Here is a 25,289-nt window from a genome sequence, read left to right as displayed (position 1 = left end):
TATCCTATATAATAAAAGGCTAATATGCAAATTGTCCCCTCGACCATGAGTTCAACCAGCAGGCAGGCCGGCCAACCACCCATGTCCACCCACCCCTGGCCAGGCTGGCTGAACCCCACCCATGCACAAATTCATGCACCAGGCCTCTAACACACACACATACACTCACACACACACACACACACTGAGTGGCCATATTACTATGTGTTCAGAGATCATAATAATCTGGCCATTCAGTGTATACCCCTCCTAGGATAGAGCTCCTTTTTAAAGGGGGTTTAGAACAGGGATTAATGCCAAAACCAAATGGCAGGTAGTTGTGTAGACCTCTTGGGAGGACAATGTTACAAGCAAAGTTAAAGGGTAACATCAGGCAGTGATTACACTCTATGTGTTCATTAACTTCCTTCTGGAGGACATGACATTTGTCTTTGGGTGGCACTCGGTTTTTTGAGTAGTTTGCCAAATGAAAGTTTACAGAGGGCTAAACATCCACAAAGAGTCCAAGTCACAGGTAGTTCAACATCTCCCTAATGCCTTCACCACTGGAGCTATATAGCATCTCAAAAGTGAATTTCCCACAGAAAGTAATTGGCAGTGTCTTATAAAGACCCGCATGGAACATGATGGGTCTACTATGTGATTTTGATGAGTTCCCAGTTCTCTCATAACATGGCCTTCATGCTTATACCCTTTTATAAATCTGCATTAAACATTATAATTTACTTTAGAGTCACAAAATCAGGATTTTAGGATGGATTAGGATCTTTGAAATTACAATAAATTTTAAGTATCTTCGTTTTTTTGCTGATGAAGTTGGTATATAGAGAAGTCAATTGTCTTTTGTTTAATGTCACACAGTAAGTTATTGGTACAGCCAAGACTAGATAAAGGTTTTGGCCTTTAATTACATTGGTAAATTACACATAAATCCACTATTTCAGAGGGTCAAATAATGAGAAATGCTGTCTTTAGCTTCTTAGCAGTGGTGTACTAAGGCAGGGTGATGGAGCTTTCTGTCCTGCTGATTAGTCCTCAAGAAGTTAACCAATATGTAACATTTTCCATGAAGAATACTTAGTCACTGACTCTGTTTTAAATTGTGGACATGTTATTGTTTTTATCTAGAAACAAAGCATCCCAATTTGGATGGTTCCAAATGGCCTGAAATTGGAATACCACAGTTGAAGAATAAATCTATCATGTCTACTTAAGTTCCAATACAATAGAGCAATGGTCAGCAAACCGCAGCTCATGAGTCACATGTGGCTCTTTGGTCCCTTGAGTGTGGCTCTTCCACAAAATAACACAGCCTGGGCAAGTCTATTTTGAAGAAGTGACGTTAGAAGAAGTTTAAGTTTAAAAAAATTGGCTCTCAAAAGAAATTTCAATCTTTGAACTATTGATATTTGGCTCTGTTGACTAATGAGTTTGCCAACCATTGCAATAGAACATCTGACAACTATTGGTAATTATGAGATTTAGGCCAGAAGAACTGTGAAGATGAGATGGAATTGGAGTTGGAGCATATATCCTGCCACTGTTCTATAATGATTTCCTTTCCCCAGAGACATTCCAGTTTAGTTTTTGCCTTAGGACTTATAAGAATATCCATACCTATGACTGGGAGAGTAAATATTTGTTTTATTCACCATCTCATCATCTTACATGTCTTAACACTATGCCAAATGTGTCCTGGGAGTAGAATAGTTAAAAATATCTTTTTTTAAATTTAACTTTGCCTTTATTTATTTATTTAGTGTTTGTTATTTGGGACATAAAAGTAGAAGTGGTCAAGTGAAATGATTCCATTTGGCTGGATAGTCATTATCTAGTCAACAAACTGTCCCCAGCATGAGTGCATTATGAAGTTTACAGAGGTTCGACTTCTGAACCAATGGAAATGAGAGCCTAGTAAGAGTAAACAGAGAAAGCTGATTGGCAGGATCAGGGTGATCAGGATAAATAAAAGGTAACAGCAGAATATCTGAGAAGGTCAATGATATCTTCCATTGGAGCCAAACCTTTTCAGACAGTGTTTTCACCATGAGTGGCTGCCCATTTTTAAGAAATGACTTTGAGTAAGTATTTATCTCTATTCTTAATTTGGTTAGGCTCTTTAAAATGCTAAGTATGCACACTTTAGTTTCTGAATTTCAAGAGTATTGATAATTGTCACCCTTATTCCCTTGTTGATACTCCTGAAAAAAAATAGCAGTAAGAGAATTTTAATGACTCATATTATTAGTTTCTGTGCTTACTCAAGATCTATTTTTTTTATATCACATATTTAATCTGCAGATATGATTTAAGAAAATTATCTTTAGAAGGCAATGAAGAAGACAAATCACAAATTGGTATAAATAAAGCCAGCAAAGGAGGACTTATCTATGGGAATTATCTGCATGTAAGTGGCTGAATATCATAGTGTTTAGCTTCCATTGTTGGGAAAATATTTTGTCTAGTTTTTTGTTTTGTTTTGTTTTCCTCACTCTTCAAACAGTTTTCTGGATCTAATGTTATCCACTTCTATAAATTTATGCGTCCTCAACTTTGTTAGAATAATTCAAGAGGCTCATATGAAAATTCAGCAAAGAACCAAGGATCTGGGCGAAAGAGTGTAAATGATCAGATTAGTGTAGGTAATTGGCAAGCATTATACAACTTGTATAGATACAACAACTTCATTAAATCCTAGACTAGGTAGGATTTAAACTGATTCCAGGAAAAAAAATCTTTTTTAAATCTTTAAAAAAAAAAATAGAAATGGTAAAGGCCCATGCTTTCTCAAAATCATTAATAAATCAAAGAAGGATAATACAAAGAAGATACTGGAGATTATTCTGGGGTATGTTTCAGCCTGTTTGCCTTTTATATCGTTTAAGAAGTGAAATAGTTGGAGCTCTGGATGCCTTCATCTATGGTAGGGGTGTCGAACTCAATCAGAGAAGGGGCCAAAATCTAAAATCCAGCCTAAATCGCAGACCGAATGGTTTACTGAACAGTCATAAACTGACAATGTCATAAACTGACAGCGGAGTGCAGTGATGACAGCGCGGTGCGGGCCACATTGCAAGGCCTGGCAGGCTGGATTTGGCCCGCGGGCCTTGTGTTTGACACATGTGATCTATGGGTTTCTAAAGATATGCTAATCAAGAATGATAAAATCTTCAAATAGGCTGGTCAGGGAAATAGAATAGTGGAAGACACACAGTCAGCTAAGCATCTTGACAAGCTTTTATCATACTGGTTTTAAGAGATACAAGAACAATGACTTCTCAGTGAGTGCGATAGCATTTGTTATCATGGAATCGTACCAAATATAATATTCTTCAGAAAAAGTAAAAACCATAAATTCAACTTACTGTTTATAATAAGACTCATTTATTTTTAAAAAGTAAATAGAATGGATCCTGAGAATTTGAGAGTTCAGGAACTTTTTTTTTTTTCAGTATTGTATTCTACTTTGTATTAAAATTGATAAAAAAAAAAAACACAAGTTTTGCAATTTCATAATAAAACACATTTTTTAGTTTTATGAAATATAATCCTTATATAACATTGTGCAAGATGAAGGTGCACAATCTGTTGATTTGATACCTTTATATATATCTATGTTATTATTGGTATAACATTTAGCTAACACTCCTATTATGTCATATCATTGCCATTTTTTGGTGAGAACATTTAAGATCTACTCTTTTAGTAGCTTTCATATATATATATATATATATATATATATATATATTATATATTTCATATATATATATATATATATATATATATATATATTACAGTGTTAATAATATAATCACTGTGTTATACATTAGGTCCCCATAATTCATTTATCTTATAGCTGGAAGTTTGTATAAAATCAGGTGTTTATTATTATATTTTTTTTTTTTGTTTAAAGTTAGAAAAAATTTTGAATGCACAGGAGCTTCAAAGTGAACTGAAGGGAAATAAAATCCATGATGAACACCTTTTCATTATAACTCATCAAGGTAAGTTGCACAAACGTTTGGACAATAACTATTCCATGAGCATTTCCCGACAGTAATGAGGAGAGCTACAATTCTTTTAATTATCAAATGATGAAAGATAAAGACATCACGTTTGTTAGAAATGCTCAACAATATTTTACTGTCAGATCAGTGCTTCTGGGATTTGTAGGTCTTCTTTAATGTTACTTCCCTGCTAGGTAGAAACTTTGAGCTTTCTCTTATGTCCAAGGGGGCTTATATCTTGGAATTGACAAAGAATTTCTAAGTAAGATGTTACTTGGAAGTTAAAAAAATTACTTTCAAGAAATAGATTACTCAAATTTATTGTGATTTTATATACTCCCATATAAATCTGGTACTTAATAAAAATGTAAGTTTTGTTGAAAATGGGTGTTTATCCTTTTCAGACTTAAAATCTTGGGCAGTGTTGTTGTTTTTTTCCCCTATTTTTTTTTTAATGTTTCAGTGATACTGTTCCTTTATTAAACATTTTTTGTCCTTTTCTGCTTTTGAAATGAGCCCCCAATTACAAAATGTCAAACTGCATTGCCCCAGTACAGAGATGCTCACAGTAAGGACAGAGAGCAGTAGCAGGTGGCAAGAGGTGGGAAGTGATTGAAGCTGAGGTTACAAACCTACACAGGAAGCTAAAACTATCCAACAGGTTGTGCCCTAATGTTAGCACAGGTTAGACTAGCCACACTACCTTTGTGGGTAGCCTCAGTATATTTGGGTTCAGATTTTACACTTCCTTCCATTTAAGAGTCCTTGATTTGAACTGATGGCCTGATGGCACTGGACCAGTCTATTCATTTTTCAAAATGCTGTGGTAGCCCTGAGAGATGTATTGAGAGACTTCAGCAGCTCTTCACTTCAGTGACTGCATCTGTTTGGCATATCCTGGCTGACACTGTCCGTCCTTCCTCAATTATCTTGACAATAGTTGTTTTGCAATTTGGCTGGCAACAGAGTCAGCATTTATTTTTTAATTTTTAAATATATTTTATTGAGTTTTTACAGAGAGAAAGAGAGAGGGATAGACACCTAGAAACATCAATGAGAGAGAAACATTGATCAGCTGCCTCTTGCACACCCCTCACCGGGGATGTGCCCACAACCAAGGTACATGCCCCTGACCGGAATCGAACTTTCAGTCTGATGCTCTATCCACTGAACCAAACTGGTTTCAGCCAGAGTCAGCATTTAAATGTCATTCCTTAACCTGAAACTGCAGTTCATTTTCATTGGGAATATCCTTGCATGTTGCAAGGAAGGCCTGGTGCTCCCTTTTGCCATCTTCTACAGAAAGCACGTTGAGTGGGATGAGGCAGTGAAAGTAGGAGACATCAATATTGTTTAGCACAGCCACCTGCAGGTCACTCAGAGGGTCCATCTTCATGGCTGGGCCGATGACAGAGGCAGGGAGACAGCAATGCTCTGGTCTGGCATCAGTGGTGTCTGGATGGCTAGAGGAGAGCTGGGGAGGACACCAAAGCTGTTCCTGTCCAACTAGGTTGCAGTATCATGTGCTGTAGAGTTCTGTTGGTGGAACTCATTTCCCAGTAGATGTGTCCTTGGTGATGAGCTCATGTTTCAGAAATCTCCAAGCCTTTAGCCTCTACTGCAGGCAGCCAAGCAGCCTTAGGAGCCACCAGGTGCCATGCCAATCCCTGTAGAGAATTCAAATACAGTAAAACCTCGATATAAGGACTAATTCCAGCAAGTGGCAGTCCATTAAAGGTGAAAGACTGTTTTATAATGAAGTAGGTTTTCTGAATGTTAAAAATTTGACAAATTAGTTAGCTACCTGTTTTTACTTATGTCGACATGTTTGTGGAATTAAAATTAATTATATATGAAAAGTTTAATTTAAAAGAAAAATTTTTTCTATGTTACTGTAATTTGAAATATTTACTGAATAGATCTAGTAAATGCGTACATTCACTAGTCACTGTGCATAAACAAATGCACAGGACTGGGGAGAGACTTAGCACATGTTGGGAACATCTGCCACAGGTGTTAAAACCGCTGCAGAAAACCACACCAGGGGATAACATAACCAATTATCATGCCTGATGGGGTGTGATCACGTGTTAATCATTCAGTGAATATTGTTTATAAGCCGTGACTCTTGGATTTCAATATGTAGACTATAGTTGTAGATATGCAATATTTATTTATTTTATTTATGTCGGCAAAATTACTATAGGTTTTTTTCTCCAACAAATGGCCTATTCACTAAAATTTGTTAAAAATAACAATGGGGCCAAAACCGGTTTGGCTCAGTGGTAGAGCGTCAGTCTGCGGACTGAAGGGTCCCAGGTTTGATTCCGGTACATTGGTTGCTGGCACATCCCCAGTAGGGGGTGTGCAAGAGGCAGCTGGTCGATGTTTCTCTCTCATCAATGTTTCTAACGCTCTATCTCTTTCCTTTCCTCTCTGTAAGAAAATCAATAAAATATATTAAAAAAATAAAAAAAATAACAATGGGTTACTAACCAAAAAAAACCAACAACCTGTTAATTTAATTATAAGCAAATCATGGTTAAAAGCATTTAAAAATTAACATAGTATTAATTTTCACAATTGACATACAGACTGGAAATTTTGTCTGTTAAATCTGAAGTCCAGTCTGTCAAGTTGAGGTCTGCAAAATTGAGGGTTTACTGTAGATCATGGAGACCACTGCTGAGCATAGCAGGAGCAGGTGAAGGAACAAAGGTTGCTGGCACGGATGATGCTCTATCCACTGAACCAAACTGGAATACAGGATTGTCCCACTGGACTCTCTAGTCCTCCTCCCAAGAGACCCGCTGCTCCCACCTACATGGAGAATATATGTGGCACATTGACTGGGGGATAGAGGTCAAAGTTTATAAGGTGCCCCAGAAGGTCACCTTCAGAGGAAATAACTGGAGGCTAGTCAAGGTTAGTGGCAGTGGTGGTACAACATGAGCAGTAGTTTTTTTCCTATAGGAGTCCATGACTTCAAGAGTTTAGAAAGTCTCTGAACTCAAATTGTGTGCAAAACTTTGTGAGTGTGTCTTAAAGAGGCCTGTGACCCCAATATATTAAGATTTACTCTAAAATTGTTGGTCTCCTAATACTATCCTCTGATTGTCCAGGACCCAATGACCCAAGCTAGTCATTGGTCCATTTCTAGATATGCTTTCTTTGCTTACTGATTCTTTGTGTTTTTCCCTCAAATGGTCATTTATTTGTTTGACTGGATAATACGATTCACTCTTTTAAGTAAAAATTAAAAAACAGAAAATAATTTACTAAATTTATACAAAGACAAGATCAATATGGGGGAAATCGTGGCAAGGTAGCAAAAATTTGGAATCAGAAAATTGTTTAGAATCCCATCTCTACCGTTATAAATTGGGAAAGCTTGGTCAGGTTCCTTAACCAGTAACTCTTTCCATTTCCCCATGTGCAAAATAAAGAACATTGTTGTATTTCATCATTCATAGTGTTCTTGTGAAGATGAAATGAGGTAATGTGCATTAAGCACTTAGCCCAAGGTATAGCACATAATACCCATACAGCAAATGGTAGCTATCATTATTTTACAGGGAGACTTTCCCTTCCTTCTTCAGTTACAAAACATAATCAGTGAGTCATGGGGCAAGCCACAGAAAGATAAACCTAAAAAAATTGCTACGTAAACTGATCAAGAAAATATCTGCTTTGATCTTTGTAAAATTAGGAAAATTAAATTGCAAAAGTATCCTGAAATGTAATTTAAAATATAATTTGATTCTCCTAGTTAGTTCAGAAACATAGCCTGAAACCATATGGTAGCACCAAGTAGAATGCACTAGAGATCTCTAAGATTACTGGTTTTCTATGCTCAGCTAATAATTCCATTGGCTATTTAATTCCTTTATTCATAAAATAATTACCTGGGTTTATACTATGCCAACACTGTGCTAGATACTGAGGGAAAGAGATGAATAAGACAAAATTTTAGATTTAGACTAGTCATAAGCTTGTCATCCCCCAAATTTTCTAAGCCCCTAGAAACCAATGTTTTGTCATATTCATCAGATTAGTAAATATTGATGTTTCAGTTTATAGATGAAGTTGAGTGTCAGTCCTGCTTATCTCATGCCTCCATCTTCCAAGGGGACTGTAGAATTAGATCATGTGCTATATCCTAAAATCACTTAAATAGTATATTTGTTGAGAGAAATCAGAATAATAATAATAACAACTACAAAGCATATAGATAATATACATAGCATATTAAAATAGTCAAATGGTGGCCATTACACATTTATCACTAATATTTGGTTATAGCATAAATTAGGGCTATATTGGAATTTCTTGATTTTTAAATTATATTTTTATTTCTTTCACTGTGTTAACCATGTCTTTTATATAATTACTAGAGGCCAAGTGCACAAATTCGTGCATGGGTGGGGCCCCTTAGCCTGGCTAGTGAATGGAGCTGTGGGAGGTTGGCCAAGGGAAGGGACCATGGGAGGTTGGCCGGCCACAGGAGGTTGGCTGTGGGAGTGCATTGATCACCAGGGGACAGCTCCTGCATTGAGCATCTGCCCCCCGATGGTCAGTGCATGTCATAGCAACCAATCAACTGGTTGTTTGGTCATTTGGTCGCTTAGGCTTTTATAGATATAGATGGTCAAAGAGGCTCCCAAAACTTTCCAACTGACAATGTGTTTTGTTTTCTTTGTTTGTTTTGTTTTTGTTTTTCATTGCAGCTTATGAACTCTGGTTTAAGCAAATCCTCTGGGAATTAGATTCTGTTTGTGAGATCTTTCAGAATGGCCATGTGAGTTGTTATATCACAATATTGGTTCCAGGCTATTTTTGGAGAATGTAAAAAATATACCTAGTGAGAAAAAATTTAACATCAAATGGTGATTATTACTTAATGAAAAATTTTTTAATCTCTAGTGAACAAGAGCTTAGTCATATTTTCCCTATGCCTTTGCTACCTCAGAGGTTCACATTTCATTCAAGTTCCTTTCAAATTTCAGTTTCAAGCCCCTTATTTAGAACTCACTTATTATTATTTTTTCCCCATTAAGAATAGTTGTTTTAGCTGATGGTAGATTGCCAGAAACATCAAAGGTGAGAGAGAATCATTGATTGGCTGCCTCCCACACGCCAGGCACTGGGGACCCAATCTGCAACCTAGGCATGTGCCCTGACCTGAGAATCCAACTGAGACCTCCTGGTTCATAGGCGGATGCTCAACCACTGAGTCATGCTAGCTGGGCTGTGATTTTCTATTTTTAAAGAAAGATATATGATTCTGATTTTGCAGACATTCCTTGCAAGCAATTCAGTTACCAATATTTCAATATCAACAAAATCATTCTTCCAATGTTTCTTTCTGAAATAAAGATATAGTTCATAGGAATGTACTGTGGTTTGTAGTCTATTTTGTAACTTCTGAAAAATCAGAATTGATTTCTTAGTGTCTCATTTCCTAACCATCAGGTCAGGGATGAAAGGAATATGCTTAAGGTTGTTACACGAATGCATCGAGTGGTGGTGATCCTTAAATTACTGGTAGAGCAGTTTTCTGTCCTGGAAACGATGACAGCCTTGGATTTCAACGACTTCAGGTATGCACCTGTGGCTTTGTGATAACTCAGTGGGGTTAACCTTCTCACTTTAGTGTGGTAAAAGAGGGCACATGTATTGTGTGACATGAGGAGCCTGTCACTATTAGCACTTGGGAGTCTTAATCACAAAGAATTTGAGAAGTTATTAAAAACTTTTCATCACTTGTTTTTACATACAAACATAATATGATTAGTTAATTTCATCATAGTTGTGCCCTATTTTTATCCAAAAATAATTTTAGACTACTTATCAAAATGGCTAAAGTGGTTTATATAATGCATATAACAAATTTTGAAAAAACTAAAAGCTAAAAATAAAAGAGAAACTGATTGATAGATAAAGAAGGATGTCAGAAAAAGCATCAGAGTCAGTCATGGATTGCATTATAAATTTTAGTTCTACATTTCCAGGCCTGGTGCACAAAATTCATGCATGCACCCTCTAATCTGGGACCCCCACAAGGGATGTCCAACTGCCCATTTAAATGGACAGTTAGGCATCCCTCTCACAATACAGGACTGCTGGCTCCCAACTGCTCCCTAACCACTCCCCTGCCAGCCTGATGGATGCCTAACTGCTCCCCTGCCAGTCTGATTGCCCTTAACTGCCCTCCCCTGCTAGGCTGGTCACCCCTAACTGTCCTTCCTTGACAGCCTGGTTGACCCTAACCTCCCTCCCCTGCTGGCCTAGTTGCACATAACTGTCCTTCCCTGCAGGTCTGGTTGCCCCCAACTGCCTTTCTTGCTGGTTTGGTCACCCCTAACTTACCTCCCTTGCCAGCCTGGTCGCCCCTAACTTCCCTCCCCTGCTGGCCTGATCACCACAACTGCCCTTCCTTACAGATCATCTTGTGGTAGCCATCTTGTGTCCACATGGGGGCCTCCATCTTTGACCACAAGGGGGTGGCCATCTTGTATGTTAGAGTGATGGCCAATTTGCATATTGCCTCTTTATTATATAGGATGTGCACACATGTATATGTACACACATACCTGTATACATGTATGTATGAATATACATGTTACATATATACTCAGAAAAAAAGATTTTATCATACCAAATTTAAAAATAGATTTTCCTAGAACATTAGGTGCATCTGATAATGTGATATATATAGACCAACAAGTTTGACATTCAAAGAAGTGTAGCAAAATTCCTTTGTGATGGATTAAAAAAATTGAAGTCTTAGTATCAATTAGATGAATGACACTTACAAAAGAGTAAGATGTTGTATAGCTGTGTAGGGTAGGAGTATTAACATTTTTGATTGCCTTTTTTTGTCTTAGGCAACATCCCCTTATTATACTTACAGTATTTAATTGGTGCTCTTAATAATAATAGGTAGTGACATCAATGATGGAATGTAAGTTTTAGACAATGGAATACTATTCAGCTAGAAATAAAAGGAAATCTTACCCATTGTGACATCATGGATGGACCTGGAGAGCATTATCCTAAGTGAATTAAGCCAGTCAGAGAAAGACAAATACCATATGATTTCACTCATTTGTGGAATCTAATGAACAAAATAAACTAACAAAGTAGAAACAGATTCATAGATACAGAGAATAGACTGACAGCTCTCAAAAGGGAACAAGTAGAGGGCTAGGTGAAAAAGTTAAATGGATTAAGAAAAATAGACACACATACAGTATAAGTTTTAGGAGGGATTGAAGAATATTTATAAATTATGAGGAGTCTTTTATTACTATTGAAAATATATTGTTCAATGCCCACCTGTTTTTATTTTAAGAAGACATTTAGTATACACACATACACATATATGTGTATATGTATTTCTGCACGTCTACATACATATGACACTTTACAAACTATACAGATATTTCAACTTTAAATTGGTTAACAGATATCAACAATGGTGTTTAGATAACTCATTTTTCAGTAATGTCCGAACCATACTTCCAATTCTAGGCAGCTGTGTGTTTTTGTTCTTGATGGTATCTAGGAGAGTAAAACTGTGATTTACAATGTCAACACATTGCTCTCTTTTTCTTCTCTTCCCTCATTTATTCTCAAAGAGAGTACTTATCTCCAGCATCAGGCTTCCAGAGTTTACAGTTCCGACTGTTAGAAAACAAGTTGGGTATTTTTCAGAGTTTAAGAGTTCCTTATAACAGGAGACATTATCGTGATAACTTCAAAGGAGAAGAAAATGAACTGCTCCTGAAGTCGGAGCGGGAAAAAACACTTTTGCAACTAGTGGAGGTACGTGCTCAAATACTAATTCTAAGGTCTGCATATCTCTTTTTAATTTAGCTTCTGCTAGATAAGAATTGTACAACTAATATCAGAGTTTGGTTACATTAATTATAAATAAAAAATATAAATAATTTATAAAATGCTTAAGTTTATAAATTCAAGTAAAATATTTAAATATTAAGAATTCTCTTCAGAATTTTAGAAACATTTATATAATCAATTATATGTTAATATTCAATAACCTCCTCATCTTATTAAAGCAATTCTTTTAAACATCCTTACTAAACAAATTTAATTTGAGGATTTTTAAAGTAAGTGTGTTTAATTATTTAATAAGCTTAATTTCTTCAAAATAATTTGTAATTGAAAAGTACTACAAGTTGTGTATTCTTTTCTCAATTAAATCATATTACTGAGTATATACTCTTTAGAATTTTTCTTTTTATGTTTTATTTCCCCAAGGGTCTATAATGGTCTTGAGAAATTACTAATTTGTTTCTTCATAAATAAATTATTAAATAACTATTGTATTGTCTTGATTTACTTTACAGAGGCTTTTCATTTGCAGATTAAACTTTTCTTTTGGTGAATTATATTCTGCACACTAATCCCCTGGTTACAGTTAATATGAATACGTATATATTCATATTATAAATATGTAACAGCTTATAAAGATAGGGATAGAAAGAATCAGAAAGCTAATAATGAGAGAAAATCATTGATTGGCTGCTTCCTTCACGCCCCCTACTGGGAATGGAGCCTGCAACCCTGATGTGTGACCTGACTAAGAATCATACCATGACCTTCAGATCACAGGTTGATGCTCAACCACTGAGCCACTCCAACAGTCATAGTGCTTAATAAATAAAGGTTAAACAGCTGTAATATGATTTCATTAAAAAGTAAAAGATGGAATATAATAGATTTCTATTTTTAACTGAAGAAATTGAAGGGAAAGAAAATATTTACACATAAAAAGCACCGTATTATATGCTTCACAAAACCATGAAAATGTTCTGTTTCAAGTTCATAAATGTCATTTATAATATAATGTATCTTAGATATTTAACATTTTACAATATATTAACTTAAAAATAATGTTTACTTAAGGCATGGCTAGAAAGAACACCAGGTTTAGAGCGACATGGATTTAACTTCTGGGAGAAGTTGGAAAAAAATATTGTTAAAGGCCTGGAAGAAGAATTCAGTATGATTCAGGTATTTATGATGCCTTAAGTAAATGTAAGTTTACTACAGAAAGAAGTATTGAAATTTTTATTTTAATAATTCTTTACGTATCTCTTAAACTTACATTTTTTTTCTTATGTTATTTTTCTTTCACAAAAGCATATCCTTAGAATATATTATATGAGGGGACTGGGGGACACCGGAGGCAGGTGTGTGGAGCAGCCAAGCCCATTTGAGGGTGGACCCAGCCTTGCTATACGCCTGCCACCCTGGGGGGCTGAGGGGATTGGGCACCACCATCTTTGAGGGCAGGCCAGTCAATTAGCATATTCCCTTCTTATTGGCTGTGGGTGCTGCCATCTTTGTGATGGCATGGGGGTTAATTAGTGTATTCATTCTTTATTAGATAGGATGTTTAAGATGGATAAATCACTTAAACTTGAAGTTTACAACCAGTGACTATGAGGAAGATTCCTTCTCATAAACCATAATTTGCAAGTTGTAATATTAGGAGAAATTGTAAATATTCCAAGTACAGCTTTTCTGTATCTGGCCAGTCTACTTCTCAAAGGCAATGTTTTGTAAAATAAGAATCTATTCTCTGTTGTGGGAATATTAATGAAGTGTTTTCTCCAAAGGCTAAAACCGAGTCAGAGGAAAAGGAGGAACAAATGGCTGAATTTCAAAAACAAAAAGAGGTGTTACTCTTATTATTTGATGAGAAACGTCATGAGCATCTTCTTAGTAAAGGTAGGTAATTTTATTCTTAAGTATTGTTTCTTGGCACTGTACTATTGTGGTATAAAAGATCAAATCCCACTTGGGGAAATAAAATGAAAATTGATATTCTACTCATAGAAACAAACATTGGTTAGTGTTATATAGGATAACGTTATATTAACAGTTTTAAATGGTCATTTTGTCTCAAAAACATTGGTAGAAACTTTCATAATATCTCAAATATGAGGATATACCAAGGTACATGGAAAATGGCTTCTCAAGTAGTTAAGAGCTTAATATATATTGCCAAAAATATATACATATTTTGAATATTTATAAAGTCAGTGTTATTAGAACATACAGTTCATTTACAAAAATTGAAAGAATCCACAGAAATGAGTAATTTTTGTCAATGCCTATTTTCAAATTGATGACCTTTCTGGTCTAGGTACTGCTAATAACTCAAAGCAATGGAATTCCAAATATCAAGAATCATTTTGTTTGGTATTTGTATGCCCTCAATTTATCAACCATTGCTGGTTTTGTACTATAAACTTTATATTTTATGTATCGCCATTTAAAAAAAAATCTAGTGGAATTTTAGAATTATTTTTTTTGCGTTCAAAGCTTAGTCTGGTTTCCCCCATTAAATTCAAATAACTTAAACCTGAAAAGGAGTGAAAATTAAATGTTATCAGCTGTTAAAAATTTTTTGGAACATCCTAGATATATTTCAGTCTCCTTTTAAAATCCAATATTATTCATTTTTTTCCTTTTTTAAAATTAAGGTATTATATGTATACATATCTTCTTACCAATCCCCACCCTCCCCTTAAAATCCAATATTAAAACAATGTTTTATATAATATTTTTCAAATTTCAATCTAGGGATAAAATTTTAAAGTAAAACTTACATTGCTTTCTAAAATCATATAATAATTATGTAAGGTTATAGTGCCAAATTAATGATCTATTAAATTAAAACTTGCTATGTATTTTGCAGGTGAAAGACGACTCTCATACAGAGCACTTCAGGGTGCCTTGATGATATATTTTTACAGGTAAAAGCAAATTAGAAGAGAACACAAGTTAAAATTGAGGATTGGCTATCGATAATTTATCAAATATCTATAAAACTTATAAATTTCAATCATAGTTCTATTAAGTTATTTTGTTTTGATGGAAAACTTAGAAAATAATTAATTGTGAGGGTTTCATTAGGTTTTCTTTCTTTTAAATAGTAAACGTTTAACTTTATCTCTGTAGTTGGTTAAAAAAAATCCACTCAAAGGGATAAAATATATATATTTTTTATAATTATATAATGTTACTAGAGGCCAGGGATGTGAAATTTGCACACCTGAGGTGGGAAAGGGGGAGGGGGCCCCTCATCCCAGCCTTGGCCCTCTTGCAGTCCAGGAGCCCTTGGGGGATATCCAACTTCCCCTGAGGACAGCAGTAGTTGGACATCCTTGGTGCTGCTGCAGAGATGCTCCAGTGTCAGAGATGCTCCTGACACTGCTGCTGCACTCACCAAACATGAGCTCAGCTTCTCGCTGAGCGGTGCTCCTCCTGTGGGAGCACACTGACCACCAGGGGGAAGCTCTTGCATTGAGCATCTGACCTTCTGGTAGTCAGTGCGTGTCATAGTGACCAGTTGTCCCTCTGTTTGGTCAATTTGCATATTAGCCTTTTATTATATAGGATATTAAATGTCCAAAAAGACCTCAGTGCAATCTCTCTGAAAAATTTAGTCATTAAAAGTGTGCCATCATTAAATAATGTAGTAGAATTATTCTTGTTTTATAAAGAAAAACATTTGTAAAGTGGAAATACCTTGTAAACTGTTGTTCTGCTTATTCCACAATTTCAAGTAAAGTTAACTTCACTGTATAATACTTTAAATGTCCACATACTCCCTTATATGTATGAATGCCTCATCTTCATGGTTCATGAATTAAAGGAGTCAAAATAGATAGCAAAATACCTATGTTTACTGGATATATCATTTACTTGTATTATTTAAATTGTAATCCTCTCCAATCTTTCTTCAGAATAACAACATAAACAAAATCCTTTGACTCTTTTACTAAACTCTTACTAAATGTATGCATGTATGCACTCAATTTTATGTATATTAAACAAAAAATATATTGAGTTAGTTGAAGGATTGGATGAAGAAAGAGAATATATACATTACATTATATATATTTACATATATGTGTGTGTGTGTGTGTGTGTGTGTGTGTGTATGCAGTATTTATTTTGTTTTCTAATATATTTTTCTGGAAAAAGATTTTTACTGTATTAGCTGGGAAATCTGAGAGAAGGTATCTGACTACCTTTTAATGAGATTCCATGTTAGGTGTGACTCTGGCTGTAAATTACATGGGATATTCTAGACTCTTTAAAGAAATGCTGTAAGTTGAGGGGTAGTATCCCATTTTTGAGATGAAGAAGCTAAGACTGATTGGGTAATCCGGAGATGATCCCAACAATTCCTAAGAGCTAAGTTGATTGCTGTTTGCAGGACCAACAGATGAGAAATCCACGTGCTTCCAAATGCCCTGGGTTTGCTTGAATATATTCCTTTGTTTTTATTTCTCCTTTAGGGAAGAACCTCGATTCCAGGTCCCTTTCCAGTTGCTGACTTCTCTGATGGAAATAGACACACTCATGACCAAATGGAGATGTAAGTCCTCTTTCCCCCCCACCCCCCTCGATCCACCCCTATCACTCTTCTCCCCTGATCTGGCTCCTTTACTCCTTTTCTCCTGTCTGCCCTTCTTCTTGCTCTCTCTTTTCTTCCATCTTTTGTGTGAGATTTTTTTTTTTTTAAATCAGCTTGACATTATTCTCCCCGAGGGTCTATTCATCCAATACACACGTGGCACAGTACTTAGAGCCCACAGTAACTTTGGAGCCCAGGAAGATATTTTATTTGATAATCCGAAGGAAGAAAAATAAACTTTGGGTCCAAGGAAAACTTTAAAATATATAATAGTAATTTATTTATTTTATGACAATACAACTTAAAAATATAAGAAACCCAGAGAGGCAAAATAACCAGAGCTCATTAAAGTCAAACTATGGCCCCCCTCTTTCCCATGTTGTTTATAGGCAAATGTAAATATGGATGTAGTCAAATGGGGTGCTGCACCAAGTAGGGTGCCAGGCAACCTGCTGGCCTCATGTGACTCTCATAGGTGAACCTTCCATATGGCTAAGTGATAAGGGGTGAGCCTTTTTCTCAGAAGCAATCATCATTACCAACCCCTGATTTTTAGAAAAGTATCCATGGAGTTAATTTGTGTGTTTACCTAGATAACCACGTGTGCCTGGTGCACAGAATGCTGGGCAGCAAAGCTGGCACCGGCGGGTCCTCAGGCTACCAGTACCTGCGTTCAACAGTCAGGTAAGATGGGGAATGCACCTTTTCATCTTGGTGGAAATCACCAGGTTTTCGTTTCTCCATGTATGCATGGCATTATATAGGAAAAGTCATTTATACTTGCTCTTGTCTGCTGACAACACATTTGCAGTGAGATTAAGGCACTCCTATTAGAACTCTCGGAGATCATTGTATAAATTCTTAGTTCTGGAAGTTTATTATTTTCATCTTGTGATGAAGAGGGGCATGGTACCAATGCCTGTGAGGGCATGGAGGCATCAATACAGGTAGAAAATGTCACCTCGTTCTGGCTGAAGTTTGTACTAGATTAAAATAGTTATCATTACATCCACTAATGTACGTAATGATGAGATGAATGATACAGCTAAAAATATAGTTTCTTATTTCCTGATAAGACTAAATATTATAGCATGAAAACTACTTCTATCTACTCCAGAGAGTGCCCTTCTAAAATTTTTACAAGAAAAAGTTCAACATTCACTGAGCATTTAAAACATGCTAGAGATACTATTTCTAGGATATTTGTGTTCTTGTTGTATATAATATTCACAGCCTTATAGATAGAAGGATCCATAGATAGATGCATCTGAAAACTGAGAACCTTAGAAACCCTTTGAGGAAAGATAACCAGATCAAGAATATGTTAGATAGTTCCCTTTAGTCTCCAAAATTCCTTAGAGTACATTGTTTTCATTCCTAATTGTACCACCAGATTGGCTAAGTTGTAAAATGCACAAGTTCAATTTTTCATCATTTTTACACTTCCACTTTCCCTAGGAAGAAACTCTAGGTTGAATCATTTGGAAAATTCATTGGTATAAATTTTCACAACCATTATATATTTTCTCTTTCCCTGGGAATAAATCCTATAAATATCTAAGATAAAATGATTGTACAAAATGAGCACACACACAGCGGTGGGAATAATTAACACTAATTAACAGCATTTCTGGTGTGTCATTATCTCATCAACTCCTCACAAAGGCCTGGCCAGAAGCAGAGATTGTAGTTTTTATTTTACAGAGTGAGAAACCAAGACAGTGAGGTTTAGACAACTCATCCAAGGTTGTAGGAATTGGAAGTGACAGAACAGGATTTGAACTCAAATTTGACTTCAAAGGCAAATGCTGTTCCACTATAAAACTGCAACAGTTAAAATAATAAATAAAATAAATAGTTGACTAACAAACACAAAAGCAATGTTTTGTGTAAAAATTCTCTGTTGGACATTTATTATAAATCAAAGGTGGCATTTTGATTTATAAATTAATTTATATCAGTTACTTGGCAGCTACTTTGCAGGTGGGAAATATTTTCTAATGAATGACTAAAAACTCTGGATGCTTTATTATTTTGAATACTGTTTAAAAGTTCAACATGAGACAATAATAAGGCTGGGTTTTAATCTGAAACAGCTTGGTCGGATCAATAATGTGGTTTTATGGGCATGAACTTTGGATACAAAATAAAAAATGGTGCAATCTTAATATTAATAGTACTTACTATAATATATAAGACATATACAATATGTAATATAAAATATAATATTGAATACTAGTTATTCACAGCAAAATATTGTTTGAGAAATAAAATTGATGAAAATTTAAAAATATTTCATTTCAATAAACCTAAAACACCTGTATATGTTTTTCCAGTGATAGGTACAAGGTATTTGTAGATTTATTTAATCTTTCAACGTTTCTGATTCCCCGACACTGGATACCGAAGATGAGCACAATTAATCGCAAATTTCTTTACACGACTGAATATTGTGACAGCTCTTACTTCAGCAGTGAAGAATCAGATTAAAGTCTATGAAGAACACTGTTTTCCGTGGGGTTTTTTCCTGTGCATTTTCATAAATACACAGACTTCTAAGGTAATATATGTATATATGTAGTAAAGCACTGGGGTGCTCTGATTCAACCCCGGAAAGAATTTTATTTCATTTATTATGGTAAGGCCAAGCATTTCCATGAAGATACAAGACACTGAGAAATGAATCCAGTTACACTGTTACATTGTACATATGGTCTTTTCCTATTAAAAATGTATTGTCCCCTGACATTTACCTTAATGTAACCATTGAACCTAATCATTATCTCATTGGTACATATTTTATAAGCTTGTAAACTTCAGCTATTTAATGGAATAAAATGTCATTCTGTACAAACTTATTCAATCAAAAATTATGAGTAATAAAAGTTATTCTTGCCGAAACCGGTTTGGCTCAGTGGATAGAGCATTGGCTTGAGACCGAAGGGTCCCAGATTTGATTCCGGTCAAGGGCATGTACCTTGGTTGCAGGCACATCCCCAGTGGGGGGTGTGCAGGAGGCAGCTAATCTGACGATTCTCTCTCATCCATGTTTCTAGCTCTCTATCCCTCTCTCTTCCTCTCTGTAAAAAATCAATAAAATATATTTTAAAAATTATTCTTTCTGGCATATATTATTTTGAAAACATTGCTTGTATTTATTAGGACACTTGCAATCAACAGAAATCTGTGTGAAGCTGGCCCATAGGGCATTCACTGGACATTACTCCATCAGCGTAAAGGACTAGAGGGGCAGGTGGAGCTCTAAGGCCACAGGGCTGAAGCCAGCTCCTCAAGTACTTTATTCCTGGAACACTTTGAGGATCCTCTGGGTCTCCTCTCCCCTCTGTAGGTGCTGACGTTATTGTTCTCTGATGTAGGCCCACTCCTCCTCCCACAGGTTGCATCTCAATCCTAGCATCTCTCTACTCCCAGAAGGACAAAGTCACTCTTCCCAGAGTGACTGTATCCACAGTCACCGATGGCTGTGGTCTGGGAGGTACAGTCTCCCTCAGTGCATAGCAGGTTTGAGGTAGGGATGAGAGTTCCCTCAAGATAAGAATGTTCTTTTCAGGAGAAAGGGAAGGTAAACAGACTGAACAATGACCCAGATCATTGCTAGTAACTATTAGACTAAGCATTTAGACCAGACACGTGAGTTTTAGTCCTTTTTCTAGCTTGCTCTGGATATTGGCAACATTTCCTTAAATTTTGCTATGAGGGGAGAACAAAATATTATCAAAGAAATCTAAAAATGTCCAACTTTGACCTAGGGTAGCAAGCTCTTGTTGGAACTGAACTATTCTTTAGTCTCAATTACACGTTTTTTCTTATAACGATCATATTGCTTTTGCCTACATGGCATATGTGTGTGCGCACATGTACATAGTACCTGGTGGTAGTTAAGCTGGAAAAATATAGAGACGAGTAACATGGTGGCTAAATCAGCAAATTCTGGCTCTGCCATTTATTAACTAACTACTGTGCTGCAAACATTCATTTAAGCCCCAGTTTCCTCTTTATAATGGAGATAAATTTCTCATAATCTTTGCTTTTTTATTTTTTATAAAGTAATGAATATATTAGTACCTTGGAATCAATGATATTTGTCAAGGATTATTCCTTTAACAGACTAAATACTTCAATTTAATTATTTTCATCTATGTTTCTTGGTGTTACAAAGCTAAATAGTTGAAAGGGCTTTTTCAAAGGATATAACAGTACTTCTTAATGTACATGTCAACACAATTTGAAATACCAGTCTCTACCCTTGTCTCCATTCAAACTTGCTTCTGGTGCTGACAATCCATGTTAACTAATAACTCTTAAATGGTCACAAAGCAATTGTAAGGTTGTCTAATTTAGTATTCACTTTTAGGTCTTTGTGAAATCACATCCAGGGACATCTTGGTCATTTTCGTTATGCAGCCTAATTATTACGTGAAGATTTCGTTGCTTTTGTCTTAGCCTCATTGGGTGAACTCCAAGTAGTCTGTGATGGCTGAAGCACAGCTGCTGTCTATGAAGAAGAGCAGGAGCCGAGCTAAGACGGTAGAGAGGAGCTTCTCCAGGAGAGCTCATTTAAGTTAGCATGCTATCTTTGAGGCACTAGGGGAGTAACATGATAAAATTCTCTTTAATAAATGTAAATCCTGGACACACAGTAGATGGATTAGAAGGACATCCATCAGAATCACCTGGAGGGCTGATTATAACCAAGTGTTTCCCAAAGCCATGTCTTCTTCTCTGGAGACTGTATTTTGAGAACCACTAGTTTCAGGAACATGGGTTTATTGGGTTGACTGCTAAACAGTAGAGATAAGACACTAAGAAAATGCATCTGGAAAGGAGCAGTAGAAATGGAGAGGAGGTAGGTGACTAGGTGATCAGCTACGAAGGTATATCTGACTGATGAAATATCTAAGATGTCCCTCAATTTTACTGATTGGGTGATTACATAATGTTGATGCTATTAACCAAAAATAGAAACTCTAGAAGGTGTGGGAGGTTTTTTGTTTGTTTGTTGTTGTTTATTGGAGACACTGAGGTTAAGGTGTCTTATGGAGAAAACCAAAAAGTAAGTATGTGGATTTGGAACTGAACAAACACTTACGTGAGTGTAAAGCACATTAACATTGTGTTCACAAAATGTAAGCCATGCACTTCTGGACAGTCTTTTTAACACAAAGTCAAATATAGGTTGTTTTATTATAAATGCCATCAAAATTCAGAGCAGCTGAGAAGTATTACTCACTTTGTAATACAAAAATGTTTAGTATTTTAAAAAAGAGTATCAGAAAAGCATTTATGTCACATAGAAATCAGTAAATAAACACAAACAAGTCCATTTTGGCAAACTTAGACAATAAGAATATTAATCAATTAAACTAATCAATATTTGTCTTCCTGGAGCATTTCTAAACCTGAGTCAATACATAATTTGTTGATATTGGTTCTGGTTGGTATAAAAAAAATACAGTATTTTGTTTTTTTTATTTTATTTTTCTAATAATAAGAGTGGATAACTAAAAATAAAAAGGGAAAAAAGGAAGAGTAGGATGTTCTCAATTATTTCAGTGGTTGCTGCTTCATTTAAAACTCTGTGTGTTTATTTTTTTTGTTTTTTTGTTTTTGGGTGTGTGTGTTTTTATATTTTATATTAGGAAGTGATCATGAATTTTAGAGAAGAAATATATATGTAGTATTTATTAGATTTTCTTATATTCTTATATAACTCATTTAATATAGTTGTAAAATCAAAAGATCAGCTCTTATGCTATGAGGTTCTTGCACAGGCACACATAATTACTTAAGCAAGAGAGAACATGGGGCATGAAGAACCAGGAACCAGGTCAAAGCCAAATGGATGCACATAAAAAAGTAGTTAGAATGAGATTCCTGGAAACATAAGCAGAAAACTGGAAAACAAACAAACAAACAAACAAACAAACAAAATACAAAAAACAGTGAGCTTGAGAAACTCACATTCTGACTAATACCCCAGATTAATGGCATTAGACTTTGAAAGGAGTGTTGCCTACAAATGATGGGAGGAAGAGAAAGGTGAGCGCCTGATGTTGGTGGCTTAGATGAATCAAAAGAAATAGTTGTAGAATGGAAATGAAAAATAAGCAATGAGACTTCTTAGCCAGGGAAGTCAAACCACCAGGAGAATTTAAGAGTGTCCCAGTAAAGAGTAAGAGAAAGAGAGTAGGAAAATGTGGAAGAAAGCATTGTCCTTTAATATAATGAGATCAAAGTAAGGAAATGAAGTCTCTTGGCATCCTACTGACAATGAAAATTTCAAAATAATAATCTTTTCTCAGGTAATGCTAGTTGAGTTCTTGTCACATAGTTGCCATATAATTTATTGTCATTTAATTTCCATCTCTTAAAAAATGATCTTGTCCTTTTGTTTTCTGCTTCATAATCTTCCTACAATTCAAGGAGTAAGTACTATTTGTTGAGGTAAAGCTATTGGTATTTCAAAATCCTTATGACATTTCAGCTCAGAGAGCTAAGAGTATAATTGTGAGAGGCACACATAACTTTAGGTTGGCTATTCTTCTATGTTGGGGTAAGGTAAGGCAGTAATTATATCCCACAAGGAAAATAAATTCTTATCAGCTCTTTAATGACATTGAAAATAAATTAAAAAAACAAACAAAAACAGCAATTAAACAAAACCAGATAATAGCCTCTTCAAAGCAGAGACCTAAAGTATCTTAATCCAACATTCACTCCAGCGTAGGAAATTGTTTCCCAAGCCATGGTGCTGGTGTTCTTCCTGCTGACTGTGGTTGCCCATCTCTTTATAAGAAGGGGACATGCCATAACTTGGCTTAAGCACTACTAGGTCTTAGAACCTTTTGTTAAAACCTAGTTGCTAAAACCTAAAGGTGAATAATGCTGAGAATGAAATACCATGCTACATTTCATTAGGAATCTTCATTTTGGTAGTTGTCTCTTGATTCGATCAATTAGTCATACAAATACGGCAGAAACAAAATCTGCAATACCTAAGGGAAAACAAAAGAAATTATTAATAGGAGTCTACTTCTTCTTTACATGCTTTGTAAATAAGAAATTAAAACAATGTTCATTTAGGTTCAGAAAAAGTTAGCAATTACTAAGAAAATAATTTAATAGTTATAGCTGTCAGTATAAACATGGCAATCTAAAAATCAGATATTAGAAGATATGACTAATATTTTTGTTCAAGAAACTATAAAAACACATACTCTAAAACACACAAAGTAACTTACTTACTAACTGAATAGGGTAAAGGTATGTGAAATCTTTATTGCATATATATAGTTTAGAAACAATAAAATGATTTACAGAAATATTATAAATAAAATTTGAAAACTCAAACTTTAAGATTTGAACTTTAGTTAGCAATAATTCAATAAATCATGTGCACTATGCTTTCTTAGCTCACAAGAACATAAATCTCAATATCATAGTGAAAACAATAAATAACTCATTGAAGACTGGATTTCATTGTAAATAGCTATATTTTTGAAATCTCTTAGGTTTATGAAATGCTATCTATCTTAAACCATTGTTCTTAAGAGTAAGGTGATCACAAATACTTTCAGGAAGAATTTGGACCCTTGTGTAATTACTAATTAGTGATGCCCTTGGAGAATCAAATTGGGAAACAGAGAGAAGAAATTATTCCAACTCGTCCTCAGTAGAGCTGGAGGTCAGAAAAAAGGTGGAAGTGGAGAATGCAGTCATAATAGAGGCAACTATGAACCAATGTCTGAATTATGTACTTGTAACTTTTCTGCCAGGGATTTTTTTAAAATGTATATTCTATTGATTTCAGAGAGGAAGAGAGAGGGTGAGAAAGATAGAAACATTAATGAGACAGAATCATTGACTGGCCACTTCCTGCACACCCCACACTGGGTATGGAGCCTGCCACCCAGGCATGTGCCTAACCAGGAATCCAACAGTACCTCCTGGTTCTTAGGTCGACACTCAACCACTGAGCCAGGCTTTGAAAGCTGCCACCAGTTATCCCAGACTCAGGCATCACAGTTAGAAATAATTTATGTTTAGTAGCAAAGGTTCAATGAATGGCAGAAGTCATTTATTTGGATGTTCTAGCAATGTAAAAGCCCCAAATGATGTTATAAGGTGGGGGCCCGATTGGGTTGCTAGTACTCTGGCTTAAAGATTTCTATGATGTTTGTTCTCTTCAATAAGTAATTGATGTAAATATTTTACTGGGGTGATAAAACAGATCATTTATGAATTCTCATGAATTCTACTTTATGGAACCATTAGATAGTACTCACTAATTGAATTAAAACACAAACTCTCAAACCTTCTATAACTCTCTATCAGTCTCACAATTTACAGTGTTCTACAATGTTTTAAAAAGATATATGTATGCTAAAAATAATTACAGTGAGAAATTAAATGATTGCTCTCATATGCAATATAGTTTCATTCTAAGTTGATTCAGAAAATATGTTGATTTTTCAGATCAAAAATTATAGAATACAGGTTTAGATATAAGTTTTAGAATACAGTTTGAAGTACTTACCTAGCTATTTTAATTTGGTTTATTGTTAACACACAAAAAAACCCTGTTATTCTATAAAAGAGCACATTTGATATTTGCTTAAGCTTCTCCATTCATGGGTGCTATATTAGAATTTTGCAGGTGAAGAGGAATATATTAAATCAGAAGCAATCCTAATACTTTTTTTCATACATTTTCATAAATTTTGATCCAAAGAAAAAGTAATCTTGATAATTTTTGCACAAGTATTATTAACACACAAGAAAAACACAGACAGTTATAAAAA

The 25,289-nt window shown here is 35.2% G+C and overlaps 2 protein-coding genes across 3 annotated transcripts in view; one reads left to right on the top strand and one right to left on the bottom strand.

Moving 5' to 3' along the window:
- The window catches only part of LOC311622866 (acid-sensing ion channel 5), an 89,411-nt gene that overhangs the window by 49,308 nt on the left and 14,814 nt on the right, over positions 1–25,289 (bottom strand). Inside the window, exon 8 of one of the 2 annotated variants that reach the window (XM_084884329.1) lies at positions 22,070–23,483. The exons of the other annotated variant lie outside the window; for it this stretch is intronic. Coding sequence (XP_084740455.1) covers positions 23,449–23,483 — 35 coding nt within the window. The 3' untranslated portion in view covers positions 22,070–23,448. Of the gene's footprint in view, positions 1–22,069; positions 23,484–25,289 lie in introns of those variants that run through there. 2 annotated transcript variants of the gene reach the window in all.
- TDO2 (tryptophan 2,3-dioxygenase) lies at positions 1,796–23,134 on the top strand. Its single transcript, XM_084884340.1, has 12 exons — positions 1,796–2,081; positions 2,302–2,407; positions 3,914–4,004; positions 8,735–8,805; positions 9,480–9,607; positions 11,648–11,834; positions 12,939–13,046; positions 13,655–13,766; positions 14,740–14,797; positions 16,349–16,428; positions 17,061–17,151; positions 18,804–23,134. Exons 1-12 carry the CDS (start codon positions 2,047–2,049, stop codon positions 18,955–18,957), a joined length of 1,221 nt encoding a protein of 406 aa, XP_084740466.1. The 5' UTR covers positions 1,796–2,046; the 3' UTR covers positions 18,958–23,134.

The sequence above is a fragment of the Pipistrellus hanaki genome (genome assembly GCF_964339955.1).
Source record: "Pipistrellus hanaki genome assembly, chromosome: 5".
Lineage (NCBI taxonomy): Eukaryota > Metazoa > Chordata > Mammalia > Chiroptera > Vespertilionidae > Pipistrellus > Pipistrellus hanaki.
This window is presented reverse-complemented; position numbering and strand designations above follow the sequence as displayed.